Source organism: Chanodichthys erythropterus, chromosome 16 (genome assembly GCF_024489055.1).
Source record: "Chanodichthys erythropterus isolate Z2021 chromosome 16, ASM2448905v1, whole genome shotgun sequence".
Taxonomy (NCBI): Eukaryota; Metazoa; Chordata; class Actinopteri; order Cypriniformes; family Xenocyprididae; genus Chanodichthys; species Chanodichthys erythropterus.
Window position 1 is genome coordinate 2,885,001 of NC_090236.1, and position 18,118 is coordinate 2,903,118.

The 18,118-nt window shown below is 39.8% G+C and overlaps 2 protein-coding genes across 2 annotated transcripts in view; one reads left to right on the forward strand and one right to left on the reverse strand.

Moving 5' to 3' along the window:
- LOC137002688 (guanylate-binding protein 1-like) overlaps window positions 1–18,118 on the forward strand; it is a 123,653-nt gene that overhangs the window by 83,098 nt on the left and 22,437 nt on the right. The gene's annotated exons all lie outside the window — the stretch shown is intronic.
- LOC137002701 (guanylate-binding protein 1-like) lies at window positions 8,862–15,358 on the reverse strand. Its single transcript, XM_067362529.1, has 11 exons — window positions 14,776–15,358; window positions 12,503–12,720; window positions 12,287–12,414; window positions 12,101–12,210; window positions 11,813–12,009; window positions 11,437–11,679; window positions 10,948–11,096; window positions 10,498–10,629; window positions 9,995–10,207; window positions 9,796–9,898; window positions 8,862–9,594 (listed from the first exon to the last, which is right to left on the reverse strand). Exons 2-11 carry the CDS (start codon window positions 12,690–12,692, stop codon window positions 9,191–9,193), a joined length of 1,869 nt encoding a protein of 622 aa, XP_067218630.1. The 5' UTR covers window positions 12,693–12,720; window positions 14,776–15,358; the 3' UTR covers window positions 8,862–9,190.

Below are 18,118 nucleotides of genomic sequence, written 5' to 3' on the forward strand. Positions count from 1 at the left end.
TGGTTCTGGGGCGCCCGTGGCTCGAGCGACATAATCCCACCATCTCCTGGCGCATGGGCGAAGTCCTGAAGTGGGGCGACCACTGCTTCCCAGATTGCTTCCCAACGCTTCCTGTTCCAAGGTCTCCACTCTCCGAATCTCTCTCCATGAACGCAACCTCTATTGAAAGCCCCGTCGAGAAACGCTCCGTGGATGTTCCCCCGGACTACGCCCCCTTCAGTGACGTTTTCTGCCCGCAACGCGCCTCCAAGCTTCCTCCACACCGGCCATGGGACTGTGCCATCGATCTGCTACCGGGTGAACCAGTGCCCAGGGGACGCATCTACCCCTTTTCAATACCGGAGGAGAAGGCCATGGAGGAATACATCAAAGAGGCCCTCAACCAAGGTTACATCCGCCCGTCTACTTCCCCTGCTGCTTCAAGCTTCTTTTTTGTGGCTAAGAAGGACGGAGGCTTGAGGCCCTGCATTGATTACCGTGCCCTCAACAAAATCACCGTCAAATTCCGCTACCCGCTACCCGCTTCCCCTCGTCCCAGCGGCCCTGGAACATCTCCGTGGTGCCACTGTGTTCACTAAGCTGGACCTCCGCAGCGCGTACAACCTCATCCGGATACGCGAGGGGGACGAGTGGAAGACCGCCTTTGTCACGCCCACCGGACACTACGAGTATCTCGTCATGCCGTATGGCCTGGTCAACGCCCCCTCCGTATTCCAGGACTTCATACACGAGGTGCTCCGGGAGTTTCTACACAAGTTCGTTCTGGTATATATTGATGACATCCTCATCTACTCCCGGAGCTTGGCTGAACATCGCCACCACGTTGCGGACGTCCTTTCACCAGCCCTCTGTCCAGTTCCTGGGGTACGTAATAGATCACAGTGGCATCCGGATGGACGAGGGGAAGGTCTCCGCTATTCAGTCCTGGCCCATTCCATCTTCAATCAAAGAACTCCAACGTTTCCTAGGTTTCTCCAACCTCTACCGCCGGTTTATCAAGAACTACAGCACCATCGACAGTCCATTAACCAACCTATTCCGTAATCAGCCCAAGTCTCTGTCCTGGTCCCAACAAGCCACCAACGCCTTCGAGACCCTGAAAAGAGCCTTCACCACCGCTCCCCTCCTCGTCCATCCCAATCCAGAACTCCCATTCGTCGTTGAAGTGGACGCCTCCACCACAGGAGTGGGAGCGGTCCTCTCACAGCAGCAGGGGACACCAAGTAGGCTCCATCCATGGGCCTTCTTCTCCCGCAAGCTCAACCCGGCTGAGGTCAACTACGACATTGGTGACCGCGAACTCCTGGCCGTCAAGCTTGCCCTCGAGGAGTGGAGGCATTGGTTGGAGGGGGCTACTCATCCTTTCCAAGTCCTCACTGATCATAAGAACCTTGAATATCTGAAGGCTGCCAATAGACTCAACCCGCGCCAAGCTCGCTGGGCCATGGTTTTCTCAAGGTTTAATTTCTCTATCTCCTACCGTCCTGGTTCAAAAAATACCAAAGCCGACGCCCTGTCTCGCCTCCATTCTCCTGATGAAAAGCCTGAAGATCCTGAAACAATCCTGTCGGAGTCCATCTTCGTGAACCCCATCCAGTGGTCCGAAGAAACCATTCCCTCCTCCAATGCCTCCACACGCACTCAGCCAGGTTGCCCCCAAGGCTTGCAATACGTCACACGGGCACGTCGCACTGCACTCCCACTCTTCACTTGGCACTGGTCACCCGGGGGTCAATGAGACCCTCTCGTTGCTCAAACAATGCTTCTGGTGGCCCAACATGGCCAACGATGTCAGAAGGTACGTGCAGGGCTGCAGGGAGTGCGCCATCTCCAAGAGCCCACGCCATCTTCCCACCGGCAAGCTCCTACCTCTGCCCGTTCCTGAGAGACCCTGGTCACACCTGGGAGTGGACTTCGTCACAGATCTCCCTGAGTCTGACGGTAACACATGCATCCTGATGGTGGTAGACTGCTTCTCGAAGTCCTGCCGTCTGATACCCCTGGAGGGTCTACCTACCGCTATGGCAACTGCTGAGTTAATGTTTAATCACGTCTTTCGTCATTATGGAATACCTGAAGATATAGTCTCCGACAGAGGACCCCAATTCGTCTCCCACGTCTGGAAAGCCTTCTTCTCGCTCCTGGGTGTGACCGTCAGCCTATCATCGGGATACCATCCTCAGTCGAACAGGCAGACGGAACGCAAGATCCAGGAGATAGGCCGCTTCCTGCGTACCTTCTGTCACGGCCACCAGAACTCCTGGAACCAGTATCTGGGTTGGGCCGAGTACGCACAGAACTCCCTCCGCCAAGCCACAACTTCGGCTACCAACCCCCACTGTTCCCCTGGGATGGGGAACCTTCCAACGTCCCCGCAGTCGACTACTGGTTCCGGGAGAGCGAGAGGGTTTGAGACTCAGCTCATCACCAACTGCAGAGAGCCCTGCGCAGACGCAAGGCGACAGCCGACCTTCGGCGCTCCGAAGCTCCAGTATACCAACCGGGGCAGAAGGTCTGGCTGTCCACCAGGGACATCAGGATGCGTCTGCCCTGCAAGAAGCTGAGTCCCCGCTTCATTGGCCCGTTCACCATCATCCGGCAGATCAACCCCGTCACCTACCGTCTTCAACTCCCAGCACAGTATAGTAGAATCCACCCCACATTCCATGTGTCACTGCTTAAGCCTCACCACCCTTCTGTTGTTCCCTCCACAGAACCTGACGTGGCAGCCGCCGAGCCCCCCCTTCCACTCATCCTGGAGGACGGCACCGCTTACGTGGTTCATGAAATCCTGGATTCCCGGCGCCGTGGTGGTCAGCTCGAATACCTCGTCGACTGGGAAGGCTATGGCCCCGAAGAACGCTCATGGGTTCCCAAGAATGATATCCTTGATCCTATCCTGTTACAGAACTTCCACGCCAATCACCCAGACAGACCTGCCCCACGCCCGAGAGGAAGACCACCACGACGTCGGGGTCCGCGGCCCTCAGGAGCAGGCCGTGGGAGGGGGGGTACTGTCACAGACACATCAGGTTCCACCTCACTCCCTTACCCACGCACTCAATCACCAGCATACTGATCACCGCCACCTGTGACTCATCAGCACCACAATCAGCACCAGTATAAAGACACCACACTCACACACACTCACTGTCCGGTCTCGTTTGCACTACCTAGAATGTATGCTTACCTTAAGGACTCCCAACGCCATATCTACCTGCTCCAGACGTCTCCTCCAGCTCCCTTGTCTCCTGCTCCTCGTGTGTACTTACCTGCCTGTGTGTGTGTGTGTGTGAGTGTCTCCGTCAGTTCCTTCCATCATCAGCATCTGCAAGACAGAATCAGGACAGTATTATACTCTCTTCATCTCTCATCTTCCCATTACCTGCTATTTATCACCCAGTGCTCTGCTTATTGTGAAATAAACTTACCCGGATTGTTATTATCTCTGCCTCCGTGTCTCTGTTGTTATATATATATATATATATATATATATATATATATATATATATATATATATATATATATATATATATATATATATATATATATATATATATATATATATATATATATATATATGTATGTATGTATATGTATATATATATATATATATATGTATGTATATGTATATATATATATATATATATGTATATATATATACACACATACACATATATATATATATATATATATATATATATATATATATATATATATATATATATACACACACACACATACACATATATATGAGCAATATCACACGAGTAGCCGTGCGATATGGCTGTATATCAGATTCGTCCGTAGGCACGAGGCCGCAGGTAATCACAGCGTACTGAGATACAGCCATATCGCACGGTTACGAGTGTCTTAACACCTAATTTATTTAACTCTTTAAAAATGTTATTGTTTTAAAGGGGTAGTTCAACCCAAAATGTCATAATTTATTGACCCTAATGTCATTACAAACATAAATTACTTTCTTTCTGTGTAGCATAAATAAAATAATTGGAGTCAAGGGTAGCTTAACCAAAATGGTTTGGTTGACAACATTCTTCAGAATATCTTCTTTTGTGTTTTACAGAAGAGAGAAAGTCATACAGGTTTGGAACGACATAAGAGTGAGTAAATGATAGGATTTAATAGCATTAAATGTACTTAACGGCATAAAAAAAAAAAGTGCTTTGCTGCCAAAGTGAAATTCTATGTGACAAAAATGCAATATTAAGTTTGTTTACAATTTTAATTATTTGTCAATAATATCCATCATTATTTGTCGCTGTCCTCGTTTTATTTATTCATTTATTTACTCCAATTTAAGGCCCTAACCCCAGCAAAAATGGGCCGCATGGTCTGGGTTAGTCTAGGGCCGAATTTTAGCCTCAGTCCAGCCCTGCTACCCAGTGTTTGACAGTCTGCCTTTTACTTTAATAAATGAGCTCCATATGACTGAATGCAATTGTTTAAGACATATTTTACATGCAAAATGCCTGTACTATAAAAGCGAATTGAACCCATCCAAGTGATGCATACTTTCACTTTCACTCGTTGCAGTATCATTTACTAAGAGAACGTGTCTGGTTATGACTCAGACAGAATAACAGATTTAATCAAGGGGGGAGCCGGGTGGGTTTGTGCAGTTCAGAAATTAGTCGCTTCTGCTGTTAAAATAACAAATATCGTCGCTAATGGCGTGTGGCGGTCCATGTCCGCTCCGGTGTGTCTCATTGAAAATGATGATAAGGGAAAGCGGTGTGTTAAGGGATCAAGGAGCCTGTGGTGGTGGTGCCTATATTATGAACCGCCTGGCAGGACAACAGTCAGTGAGAGAAACTGCTGGAAGTCTTTCTCATGTGCAGTTACATGCTGATAACAAACAATTGTAAATGGCGAATATAATTAGCATAGCCTATTAAAAATGAAATAGACCTATAAGAAAAAAAGGGTCTGATGCTAATATTTGTGCTCTTAACTAATTGATACTCAAATTCATCAAAATCCATTTCATACACTTATATTAAATATATCATTATTATCACTATATTTTGTGGGGCACAAAGTAAATGATTTTAAAGTGAAGTAACTGTCTTGAGATTGTAATGATGAAATAAGTCTAAAAGGTGCACTCAGTAAATGTTTTACACATAAATACACAAACAGTATACTGTAACAAATTTCTGTAGTTTTCACAGCATTATTACTGTAAAATGAACAAATCCTTACTGTAGAACCTGTACACGGCATGTTGCTGTAAGTCTGCAAAGCATCATGGTTAAATTTTAATGGTGGGTAAATTCTACAGTAAATTTTATTTTTTGCTGTGAATCACAATAAAGAAATTTTGAGCAGGGCTTTTTTCAGCAGCAGAAACTGAGGAGATTCCTCAATTTCTTTAGGATTTGTCTTCAACAAGGTAACTTTTCTCATATTTTGCAATGTTAGGTTAATTTACCAAGGCGTCCTCATGTAAATTCACCTGTGTTTAGGAGTGCGCCAGGAGAGAGATGCAGAGAGCAGCACTAGTAAGCCATATCATTACAAACATAACTGTTTGGTCATGTAAACATTTTTTTATCTGTCAATATTTGATAACGTCATTAGTTTGGTGGAGTAACATTGCTAGATAAAAGTGAACTCTATGCGCATGCATGTGTGTTAGCAAAGTGCGCTAGCCGTTTCTTCTTGTTTTTCTAGCTATGGCATGATGAATCAAATAACGAAGCAGGCTGAAGTAAAATGCAGCAACAGTTAAGGATTTTAAACAGTACAACATTTTTCAAAGGATCATGTTTTTCTGAGCTTCTCTGCCAGGAAAAATACAGCAGCTACATAGAATAGATGCTAGTTTTTTTAAGTGAATTCATGCCTTGTGGAAGCATTGTGAGCATTATAATATATGGTGACTGGTTCAACGAGTTTTGTTCGGGAACTTGATCGATATGGAACTTCATTGATACAAAATGGATATGACAAACTACGTACATCGTTGTGTTGTGACCAATCGATGTGTTGTCATGATCTCAAGTTCATATGTTCTCAAGGCCACAAGTTTAGTGTAAAATAATCTACATGACATATAGCAACATGCTTTTCATTTTTTTATAGTAACTGTCATTAGTTAATTTGCTTTCAGCTGTGTTAGATTAATTAGTCTCGTTTCTATTAACTAGTTAAGTTGTGCCTTGTCTCCATTCTCTGTTTGGTATTACGATTATGTTAAGGTGTGTCACTCTGTCGGTTTAGTGAATTGTCTTGTCTTTGGGGAATTTATTTAACTTGGTATTGGATTTATATTCAATGCTGCAATAGTATTTTTCTGTCTGCCGGCACACACACCCATTGAGTGACAATAATATAGTATAAATGTTACAATGCGTGGTAAGGAAAGTCACAAAGATGAGAAAACTTTCAAGGACAGACTTTAATGATGAATGCTTAGAAAACAGGAATAAAAAGTAAATGCTATCTGTCATTAGAACTGAGGAAGACTAAGGGAAAACTGAGGGCTTATAAGCATGAACAAACAAAGGGACCTAATAAGATAATTAATGAGACAACAGGTGAACAGAATGATTAATCAAACAGACTGAGAAACTAGGTCCAACAGGGAAGAACCAAAAACAATGAAGACAGCATACATGTTAATATAATACAATATAATGTAATATAATGTAGCCATTATGCAATAATTGAAAATAAAAAGTGTTTAAATTTATAGTAAATGTATTAATGTTACAGCTTGGTTGTATGTATATGCACAAAGAGGAAGATAAAGGGTAGAACAAACTGGCAGACACAAGACACAACCACACATAGAACCATACCGGACAAAGATTAACTGAAAACACAAGACTATAATACACTGACAAACGAGGTGGGTAAAGACCCACTCATTATAATGTCAACAGTTAATATGGTCAACATAGTAATATTAATGTTGACTGGATTATTTAATTTAGCCAGACCAACTTGTATACATTGTCATCAAGCCACTAGTCTTGCCTTTAGTTGCCTACATTAATGACTAATTTGTTCCACTGCAGGAAATGACTCTAGCCCAGAAGGAACTTTCCCATTCAGGAATAAAGTTGGTATTAAAGATTTTGACGCTTCAAATTCTACAGTTTTTATATTATTTATACTTTGTTTTATTCATTTCCAATTGTATCTGGAAATTTTAATTCAACTTCAACAAAGATGATGGATTTGTATGTTTAGGAGTGTTGTATACCAAATAATAAAAAATGTATAGCCTATAAATGTGTATATAATGTAAAATATTTTATGCCTATGTATTTTCACATTTAAAATGTTTAAAATAAATGTCATTTTGTGACAAAAATCAAGTCTTCATTTTATAGTACACAATAAAAACAGTTTACAGTTATCTTATATTTGCTGTGATAAAAAAAATACAGCAGTAATAATAAAATACTGTGAAATGTACGGTAACTCACTGGCAGCAATTAGCAAGTAAGTTGTTGTGTTCTATTCCACAGTATGCATACTGTGAATGTAATCACAGTAACTATTTTGTTATTGTTTTTATTATTATACAGTAATTTTACTGAAATAAGAAACACAGTAAAAAAAAAGTTACTGTGATTTGATTTACAGTTATTATTTTGTTACTGTGTTTATTATTACAGTAACATTTAAGTTACTGTGATTAAGCATACTGTGGAATAGAACACAGCAACTTACTTGCTAATTGCTGCCAGCAGTGTTCTTCTTATAGTGTAGTCAGAACGTTCAGTTTTCCATTTCCATGGCATGTCTACAAATGTCAGAAATTCCTCCTCGCATAACATGAATTCATCAGAAATTGAATGCAGGTCTGTCTTGACGTAATCATGTAGATTATCTGTAACAAGATTTCTGGAAACTTGCAGCATTTCATGATTGATTTGATAGCAGGATTAGCATTCGCCTGCGAAGTGCTTTTTTTTTTTTTTTTTCTTGTTTCGGACTTGCCCATTATGTTACTCTCTAGTAGAAGGACAGTTATCAACTCATCGATGTTAGAAGTCGAAAGAAAGTGACAGTCTTTTTCTGACTGCACTAAAAGCCACTTAAACTATTTGAGTTTGCAGAGCACATCAACTCATTTGTTGCTAGAGTGCCATCTCCAAATTATTTATTTAGCCTATACATTATTATATTTTTTGTTATTAATAATTATCTTATTTTTGGTAGCTCAGCTCAGAATGAGCGGTATAACCTGCCCCGCCTCTGTCTGCTCCATTTCTTTGCAGTGAGGAAGTGCTTTTTGTGTTCCCTTGGCCAGCTAGTACACAAAACATGAGGAGAATGGAGGAACTGACTGAGGAAGAACTGGATTCAGAGTTCCTTGAGCAGACATTTACGACAATGCAGAGCCTAAAGTAGTCAGTGGAGGCCGTACTATTACTGGAACACGTGTGTACCACCTTAGAAACCTTTATAGAGAACAAATTTATAAAAGTTTTGAATCTCTTTTGAGAACCAATGATCAATGGACTGTGTATAATAAACAAATACAAATTACTTACTGAACTATGGAGTGTTTCCTGACAGCTCCGGGGAATCTTGCTGAGTTTTACATAGAGGCGATCCGCAGCGGGAAGGTTCCATGTCTGGAGAATGCAGTCGTGTCTCTGGCTAAGATCCAGAATGTCTAAGCAGTGGAATTGGCCCTGAAGTCCTACATGAACAAGATGCTCAGCATGGCTGTAAGTTTATCTACCTCAAGAATTGCATATAGAGCAAACAACACGTTTCTGTGCGAGTGTGTGTGAGTTTGAGAGAAAGAGAGAGAGAGTGGGAGAGAGTATGCGCTTTCAGGACATAATAAAATGTATTTTGTTGCAAAAACCATGACAATAATTTGTTTTTATCCTATTGAATACTATATTTATTTGCTTGGTTCAAACACAAACGGCATGTAAAATGAAGGTCTACTAAATACAGGCAAACTTGTGTCTAACTACATGCTTAAATCTATGACTTTTCCAATCACCAGCAACACTGTAGACTACATAATATTTGTGTACAGTATACTGTAAGAATGAGAATTAGGACATTACTCGGTAATAAGCTAAATATAATCTTATTAAAGAAGAACCTACAGATGATTGTGTTTCATAAGCTATAACTATAAATTAATCCATTTGTAAAATAACAGTGATTTGCATGAAAGGGTTATTTATTATTTCTTGAGTCCTTTCATCATCACCTTGTATTGGAGGATGGTAGGAAGGATGTCTGAAACAGCTCCAACAACAGGCATCACAAATTCCTTCATAAAACCACCAGAACTTTTCTCTTTCTCTTCCTTTTCTTTTTTAAGATTCTTTATCTCTTCATCCATAAGATTAGCTTTCTCCCTAAAGCCTTTGTTTAGCAACTCCTCCCGCTCCTTCAGTTTGCTCTCAATGGCTCTGTCCATCTCCTGCTGCTGCTGCTCCATCTCCTGTTTGAACTTCTCCTTCATCTGCCTCATTCGGTCCTCCTGCCGCTCTTTTTCTGCCACCCTCATTCGTTCACTCTCAATGCATTTCTCCTCTTCCTCTTTGCACTTCTGCTCCAGCAGGGCATTCTTCTCCTTCTCCTCTGTCAGTCAAGATAAAAAGAGAGAAATGAGAAACATGATTATAATACCAAACCTCCAAAATCTGAACTCCTCCTTATAGATGCTCTTAAGCAACAATTTGAGTTTGGTTTCCATTTCATATGCATTTTTTCCATTACAAATGCTCCAGGATAAAATAACCTAATGAATTACAAATATTCATGAGGTTGATAAAGATTTACCTTGAATCTTTCTGTCGTTTTCAGTGAGTTTTTTGTCTGTGTAGAGGATGCTGTTTGCTTCAGCTCCTCGCTCATTCAGAAACTCATTCAGCACAGCCTCAGCCTGCATAATACAGATCACATTTATAGAAATACTCATAACCCTATGTGTACTCAAAGAACCATTTCATAAAAACACACAGACAGAACGTGTCCTCACCGATACACCTTTGTTGGGTTCTCTGCGGTACTGCTCAACGATGGCGTCTCTGTCTCTGCAGTAGAGTTCATATCCTCCAGACTGACTGTACTCTCCATTCTGCAGCCGGTTATTCATGTCAGAGAACAGATTCTTCAGCAGATCTCTGCACTTTCTCTCTGACGCCATCTCATTCTCTTTCCAAAGGCCTACATTGTGTACATCTATGTTTTCCTAAACATACACACACATACAACATATGTACAACACATATAAACACTGGGAAAAGTCTGTTATACTAGCTGAGTTATTAGTTAAGGAATAAATAACCGTATTTGTCCCCCTCTAACTTTCCTAAAATAAAAAGATATTTTTTTTCCCACACACACAAGGACAATATTTAAATACTTAAACTAAATATAATTTAAAATAATGCATAATGATTCAGTTAAGAGGCTTTTGCATATTTAAGAATATAGCTGCATTATTATAAGTGTGCACATAATTGTGCATGTGAAACTCACCACCAGTTTTGTTAGGTATTCTCCTTTTTCATCTTTAAAGGAGCGTTTCATGAACTCGGCGGTGGCCAGACTGCTGAACTTCTGGTGCTCTGAGGAAATATCATCCACGCTTACTGGGAACTTATTCTTCACCTGCAAAGAACAGCATGCTTCGTCACTGAATGGAGGTAACAAATTAAAGTTAGAATGTTAGAATTAAAATTAGAAAAAAGGAAAGAAGAATAACTGTGAATTTGATACATCCAGAGCTTTATTTATTTACTAAATATTATCATGTTAAATGGATGCTTGATGCATGATGTTTTAAACTGTTGCCTGCTGTAAGTGACCTGTATGTATAATTTAACATTATATTAATCAAATCATTATATTAACAGGCAGCTTTAGATAAGTAAAGTCCAGTTTGCTGTAACAGCACTGACTAAATATATGAAATTTAGTGTGTCTTACCTCTTCCATCCCACTCTGATACACTTTGAAAGCTTCTTGAACAGCTGCCTGGTTCTCCAGATTTGCCAGAGTAACCACTGCATTGTCCAGACAGGGCACCTTCCCACTGCTGATTGTATCCACATAAATCTGCACCAGATTCCCGAACACTAACAACACACACAAACACATTAGTATACCTTTTTAAATGTAGACCTGGTTTCACAGACAGAGTTTAGATTAAGCCAGGCCTTAGTTCAATTAGGACAGTAAAGTTGCTTTTATAAATATGCCTTAGAAAAAACATTACTTGTGTGCCAGTACTGTCATATTTTAAGACATGTCAGTACAAAGTTGCTTTTAGTTAAAACAGTTCAATCATGCATTTTAGTCTGGGACTAGGCTTAATCCTTGTCTGTGAAACTGGGGTATAAAGGCATATGGGTCAGAAGTTCGCACTCTGAACACTAAAATGTCCCAATAAATTAAATTATTGGGTAAAACACTCACATTTGCCAGTAACTTTGTGTCCTCCTTTCAGTGTTTTCACAAAACTCTTGTGAAAAACGTGATCACAAAAACGATCTGTGACCTCCAGAAAATCTGGTACAAGGTCCCGTTCTTCCAAGCTTTCTAAGCGTGTCATGTTTTCAGGCGAGGCTGGAGATGGGAACACGAAACAGTTCCGGGATGGGAAATAGGTTCGGATGCATTGACGGGGCAGGTTGTACTCGCTGATTTTCTTATTTACACCTAGGAGAAAATTGCAAGTTTTACCAAAGAAGATTGTGTCAAAATTTTTTGTTGTTGTTGTTAATATTTACTGACTATTAATTTACATTCACATACTGGTGTTTGATGTTTACAGTATGTCTATCTAAAATACCTTTCTTCAGCTGGAGGGCAAACTCAAGGTACTCGTCCTCAGTCACTTTCTTTCCATCAATTACCAGTTTCAAGGTGAAATCTCTAACCACCCAGATGAATGATGGGAAGAAAATCACGTATTTTGAATCTTCTTCTTCCTCTTCTGCTGCTTCTGCTGATTCAATTTTGATCTTTTCAGCGAGCTCACTAACATAGCTGCAGCACATTGAGAAATAACAGCATCTTACAAAGTGTATGTTTGTAAATTTGAAAAAGGAAGAGGGTTACGTTGCAAGTTAAAGGATACTGCAGCTTCTCCACTGCATCATTATCGATGGTGCCGCGGCTGTTGTACACCAGAGTGCTGCTGAGCAGAACAGCCAGACAGAAGATCCAGCCGTCATTCTTAGAGTCTCCCTGAAACACAGTGTCTTTAAAATCAAAGAATCCACCATATAACAATATTAATAAGTCCACAGCTCTTTGTTCTCACCTTGTCCACATCACCGAGTCCCTCTGTGTCCAGCAGCACCAGAGTGTGTCCTTCTTTATAGGGGTGAGGGACACACCACATCCAGATGCCTTTGGTTTTCGACTCAATAGTGTTACCGAGAGCAAAGCCTGAGACAATTACAGTTTTATTATTATTATTAGCATGATGTAGCTAATATTCACACATTAAGTTGGCGTGTTTAGACAGTTCTCTCACCTGACTGTTGTCCTGCCAGGCGGTTCATGAGGTAGGACTTCCCCGTACGGTAGAGTCCCACCACAGACACCACCACCACCGGCTCCTTGATTCTACTCAGGAACTCAATGGCACCCTTACAGACGCAGAGCGATCCGTTCACATTCTCCACCAAACAAATGGGGGAAGGCATTAGTCTGGAATTAGACATGCTGGCTCTCTCTAGATCTTCCTGTTTGCTAAAGGGGGAAAATAATAATTTGGTTGCTATAAACAATGTTTAAAAACCTGCAGATGCAAAACTCGAAAAAAAAATTCTTCATGGACTCTCAAAATATATTGTACCATTTACATTCTTTGTTAATTAGCCATTAAAAACCTCATTTTTATCTCTACAAAAATAGTATGAAATGCTCCCTGGCAAGTCCTGTTCATCTTGACCTGTTCATCTTGCTGATTCTTACCCAGTTAATTCTGTTCTTAAAACTCACATGCTTTATTATTTCACAAGAGTTATGATTTCATTACAATAGTTAATTTATTTGCATGATATTTGTATGATAACATATTGATTAGAAAGGGTAAAGATCAATGACATGCAGTGTTGGGGAGGCTCCAGGAATGAGAGTGGGAACCCCTGACTTGGATTATTTGTATATGAATAATATATGTATAATAATGTATGTATGTATGATTGAAAGTATAATTATAGCACCATATAGTTGCAAGAAAAAGTAAGTGAACCACTTGCAGAATCTGTGAAAATGTGAATAATTTTAATACAATAAGAGAGATCATACAAAATGCATGTTATGTTTTATTTAGTACTGCCCCGAGTAAGATATATTTTACATAAAAGATGTTTGCATTTAGTTCACAAGACAAAAAAAAAAAAAAAAGTTGAATTTATTAAAATGACCCCATTCATAAGTATGTGAACCATTGATTCTCAATACTGTGTGTGGTTACCTGATGATCTACGACTGTTTTTATGTTTTGTGATGGTTGTTCATGAGTCTCTTGTTTGTTCTGAGCAGTTAAACTGAGCTCTGTTCTTCAGAAAAATCCTCCAGGTCCTGCAGATTCATCAGTTTTCAAGCATTTTTTGAATATTTGAACCCTTTCCAGCAGTGACTGTATGATTTTGAGATTCATGTTTTCACACTGAGGACAACTGAGGGACTCAAACTCAACTATTAAAAAAGGTTCAAATATTCACTGATGCTCCAGAAGGAAACACGATACATTAAGAGCCGGGGGGTGAAAAATATGCAAATTTGCAGAAAATGCTGATGAATCTGCAGGAGCTGGAGGATTTTTCTGAAGAACAGAGCTCAGTTTAACTGCTCAGAACAAACAAGAGACTCATGAACAACCATCACAAAACATAAAAACATTTATGAATTTATAAATCCCATTCATGAATTTAATAAATTCAGCTATTTTTTTGTCTTGTGAACTAAATGTAAACATCTATTATGTAAAATATCTTACTCAGGACAGTACTAAATAAAAAATAACATGCATTTTGTATGATCTCTCTTATTTTATTATAATTATTTACATTTTCACAGATTCTGCAAGTGGTTCACATAGCCTATTTTTCTTGCAACTGTAAGTCTTATTAAATCACGAAATAAATTTTGCTCATTAAATACATATTTGATTATATGCAGTTGCAATCGTACATGGCTTATTGAAATTTAAGACTTTTATGATAGTGGCAACAATATACTGCCCACATTCATCTAGCCATTTGACATCATTGCCACATCATAATAGTAGAATTATATGAAAAACTTATAATATTTTATTATTAATAATAATACTATATATCAGCAATAATACATTGAAACAGGTAAATAGTGTTTTAATAAAACAGCATCTACATTTATCTGAGCAGGAATGGGTCAGGTCTGATCTCGCATTGGTCTAAATACGAGTCAGAATCCCCACGGAATGACATAAACGTCCTGACATTTGAATGTGGTTTTCCGAGCCCTCGTGCGCCCCCTAAAGGAAAATAATTTTTGTCTCATCGGAACAGTTATTTCCAGTGTAGTTCTTCAGATATTATTCACATAATTAGAATGTGTAGCTAAAAATTAAATGTCAATAAAAATCACATTGTAAATAAGTCTTGAATGAACATATGGCCTAATGAAAACTAAACTAAACCTAAAAACTAAAGAAAATGTTTGCACTGATCTCTCATAATAATTTGCGATTATATTTGTTTTTGAAAAATTTTGCTTTTGAATAAATACCAAATAAATAAAAGAAAGTTCACTTACATGACACTAAATTTAGCTATAGGCCTACGTTGAATCTGAATCTTCTGTATGATGAGATGAAAGATGCCGATGCTCTGTCTTCCCTTTATGATGCTTCTCACTGCGCACTGAACGGAACCGTATCCGCAGTATGTTTTTCAGTATCCGCCCAAATCGATTTATAGCTGAGTAACGGTGATTTCATGGAACCCAACCAGCGTTGTTTCGCCTTTAGTTTCACTTTCGTGTCAGCATCACTGATTCTCCAATGAGAACACGCCTCGTCTCTGTACCATGTAAAAGATATTGGGAGCCTGTGCGCATCTGTACGTCGCCTGTTGTAATTGTTTTGAGAGTTTATGAACGATGTTTCAAACTAGTGTTGGGAAGTTTGTTCCGTGAACCGGTTCTTTCGGACAGTTCGTTTCAACCGATTAAAAAAACGGTTCACGGGTTCTTTTACGTCCTTAATGACGTCCATTCTATCATCCGGGCGGATGAAAATATGCTGCATTCATGCCACCTCGTATTTACCGAAATCGAGCTGTTCACGTCCTTTGACTGGGAATTATGCGTTTCTATGGCACCACAACCAACGCCTAATGAATCTACAGCGGTCAGGTGGTATAGCAGCCACGTGGTACATCTGGGAGCTTTCAGAAAACTCCCAGCTTACAAGCTGTAATTACGAGCTCTACGAGGACGTGAACGCTTTTTACAAGCAGGAATCTCGTAACTACAGGAATTACGAGGCCGCGTGAACGCACATACATTGAAACACATTCAAATAAAGTAATTTGTAATCACAACTTAAGTTAATAATAATAATCATCGACATCATCAGTATCATCATCTTGGTTATGTTTCTTACATAGGCTTTGCAAAAAGCACTGCATTGCAAACGCGGTTGATTCACACGTCTTGGTAGCTTATAAAGTGAATATAGTCAGAGCTTATAACCCAAGGCGACACTCTGATATTTTTGGGGCAACAGCCACTAGATGGCGTTCCGGTAGCGCGGCCGAGCTCAAAATACTAACTGGCATAGACATAATAAAGTCTAGATGTCTTATGGCGGAGTCTCTAACGTCATCACCGGCGGCCATCTTGTCACAGGCAAGCTTTCTGGCCGGCTCTGTGGTACCTGATGTAAGGTGGGTGATCTGCACGAACACAAATATTCTTATCTCGCTGAAAACTTGACGGATTTACAAATGGTTTGGTTAAAACGATATTAACGTGGCTATAATTCTGGATGCTTTAACATGTTGAAATTGCAGCTTTTCTTTTCAAAAAACGACTTAACCGTGCAGCATAGTTGTGTCACGGCTACTTGAGTTATCAAGGCTGAGAACAAAATCGAGCTGTTCAATTATATGTTTTACAGAAACCAATAACGATTTTATGACAACTAATCTTTTGTCTAAATTGCAATCTTTGTGGATGTGTTTGTAGTTATTAGCTGGCTAATAACAAGAAGCTTTGAGTGAGACCTAGTTACAGTTTAGCTGCTACCCAGCAATTTTACATCAGTGGGAGAGGCAGAATTGCTCTTTCTTGTCAACATGGGCGTAGGTTTAGGGGGGGACGCTAGGTACTAGTCCCAACAATATTTTGAGATGACAAATTTGTCCCCACCAATATTTAGCAAGCTCCTTTGAACTGCTATTTGGATCGATTCTAACGGCCAGGACGACGACAGTACAACGCCGTAATTTGGCGGCGGGGTATCTGACAGGCTACACGCGCGGGCCGGGACTACTTTTTTGCTTGCACTAGCAGAGAGCGGGTGGCGTGTGTGTGTGTGTGTGTGTGCGTGCGCGCATGTTGACGACGCCGACGGTAAGTTACCAGGGCTGTCTCTCTGCCACATACAAAGGCCAGAGTAAAAAAACATTTTAATATTCCGGTTTTTTTGCCCCTTTTTGTACTTTGTAGATGCCACCCATGAAGAAGAAAGGGGATATAAGAAGCTTTTTCATAAAGCAGAGTCAGAGTGTAAGTAGGCAAAATAACTAGCCACACAAATAAACTAGCAGTAGTGACTGACCAGGCTTTCAAATGCAGATTCAGAGAGTGCATTTTTGAGATTATATGGTTATACTAGCTCTTTAGGGATAGTATACAGCAGGGGTACTCAAGTTCAGAGGCCAAGAGGGCCGCATTTCAACCAAATGAAACGCGAAGGGCCACAAGTTATAACTTGGATCGTAAGACTTTTTAGGCCTACTTAAGACAATATTTGTAGTTTTACTGTTTATTTACTAAAAGTGCAGTTTATTATCTAGCTAAGTCTTAATAGTATGGTGTCCTTTTTAAAGTGTCACTTAACATGATAAATGGCATTTAAAAAATGATTAATAGCTTGTCTTGCTGTATTCTTAATGTACAAATGCATAAAGAAAAAAACTGATGAAAAGAAATCCTTATTCATGCTTTATTCATCCTTATTTCATTTCTATTCACAAGAAATTTAAGGTCTGGCTGTTGTTCACTGGCTGATAAGAGTTTGTCCGTAAGACGAAAACATTGCACTCTTTTTTTATAGTCTTTTTATACTCCGTTGCACCTTTTTAACACTTTTTATAGCACCTATTTATACTCAGAGAATAAAGTTTTTATATTATTATTACCTTTTAATTTGGTAAGAATCCAAAAATCTTTTTTTTTCTTTGTTTTTAATATTCAATCACAATTTTATGAATTATCTAACTATAATCAACGTTGTAAACATGATAAATAAGATATTCTCTGTGAGCTCAATGATGTTATGACAGATCTGTAATGGGAGCGCTGCTTGCTTTCTGTTTATAACACATTGACATTAAGAATAAAAGGTGTGTGTTTCATGATGCTCGGCAACTTACACATTGCAAAGTTTGAGGAATGTCAACTGCATTTCATCATGGAAAAATAAGGTTACTTTGTTTTTTACTTGCGCGCACAGTCTCGAGCCTTTGATGGCGTTCACGCCCCCACCAAAGCTGAGACCAAACCTACGCCCATGCTTGTCAATATAACGTAAGTTGCACATGATTTCCAATCGGTTTGGTTTGTTAAAAACATCTTACATTATGATACAGGAGAAGAAGTCAGACTTTTGTGCAGCCTACGGATGCTCCAATCGCCGTAGTCTCAAAACGAGAGCATATGAAAATAATATGATTATATTTGGGATAATCATTAGTTACTTAGTGGATGTATGTACAATACAGGTCCTGTTACACAGGAACAGCGGGTCTGTGACATAATAGTATTACAAGATTGTTGTTGACCCAAAGCTTTTTACAAGTTTGTTTACAAAATCGCAGAATGTTTCTTTCGGACATTCTTTTCTTTTCTTTTTTTTTTTTTTTTTTTGGGA

Bases quoted from the DNA above. Each gene is read 5' to 3' on its own strand.
- LOC137002701 (XM_067362529.1), bottom strand. From the start codon at position 12,692: ATGTCTAATTCCAGACTAATGCCTTCCCCCATTTGTTTGGTGGAGAAT. The intron at 11,097-11,436 runs GTGAGTGTTTTA...GTGTGTTGTTAG, and splicing joins ACACAAAGTTACTGGCAAAT to TGTTCGGGAATCTGGTGCAG. The intron at 9,595-9,795 runs GTAAATCTTTAT...CTTGACTGACAG, and splicing joins AAACGACAGAAAGATTCAAG to AGGAGAAGGAGAAGAATGCC.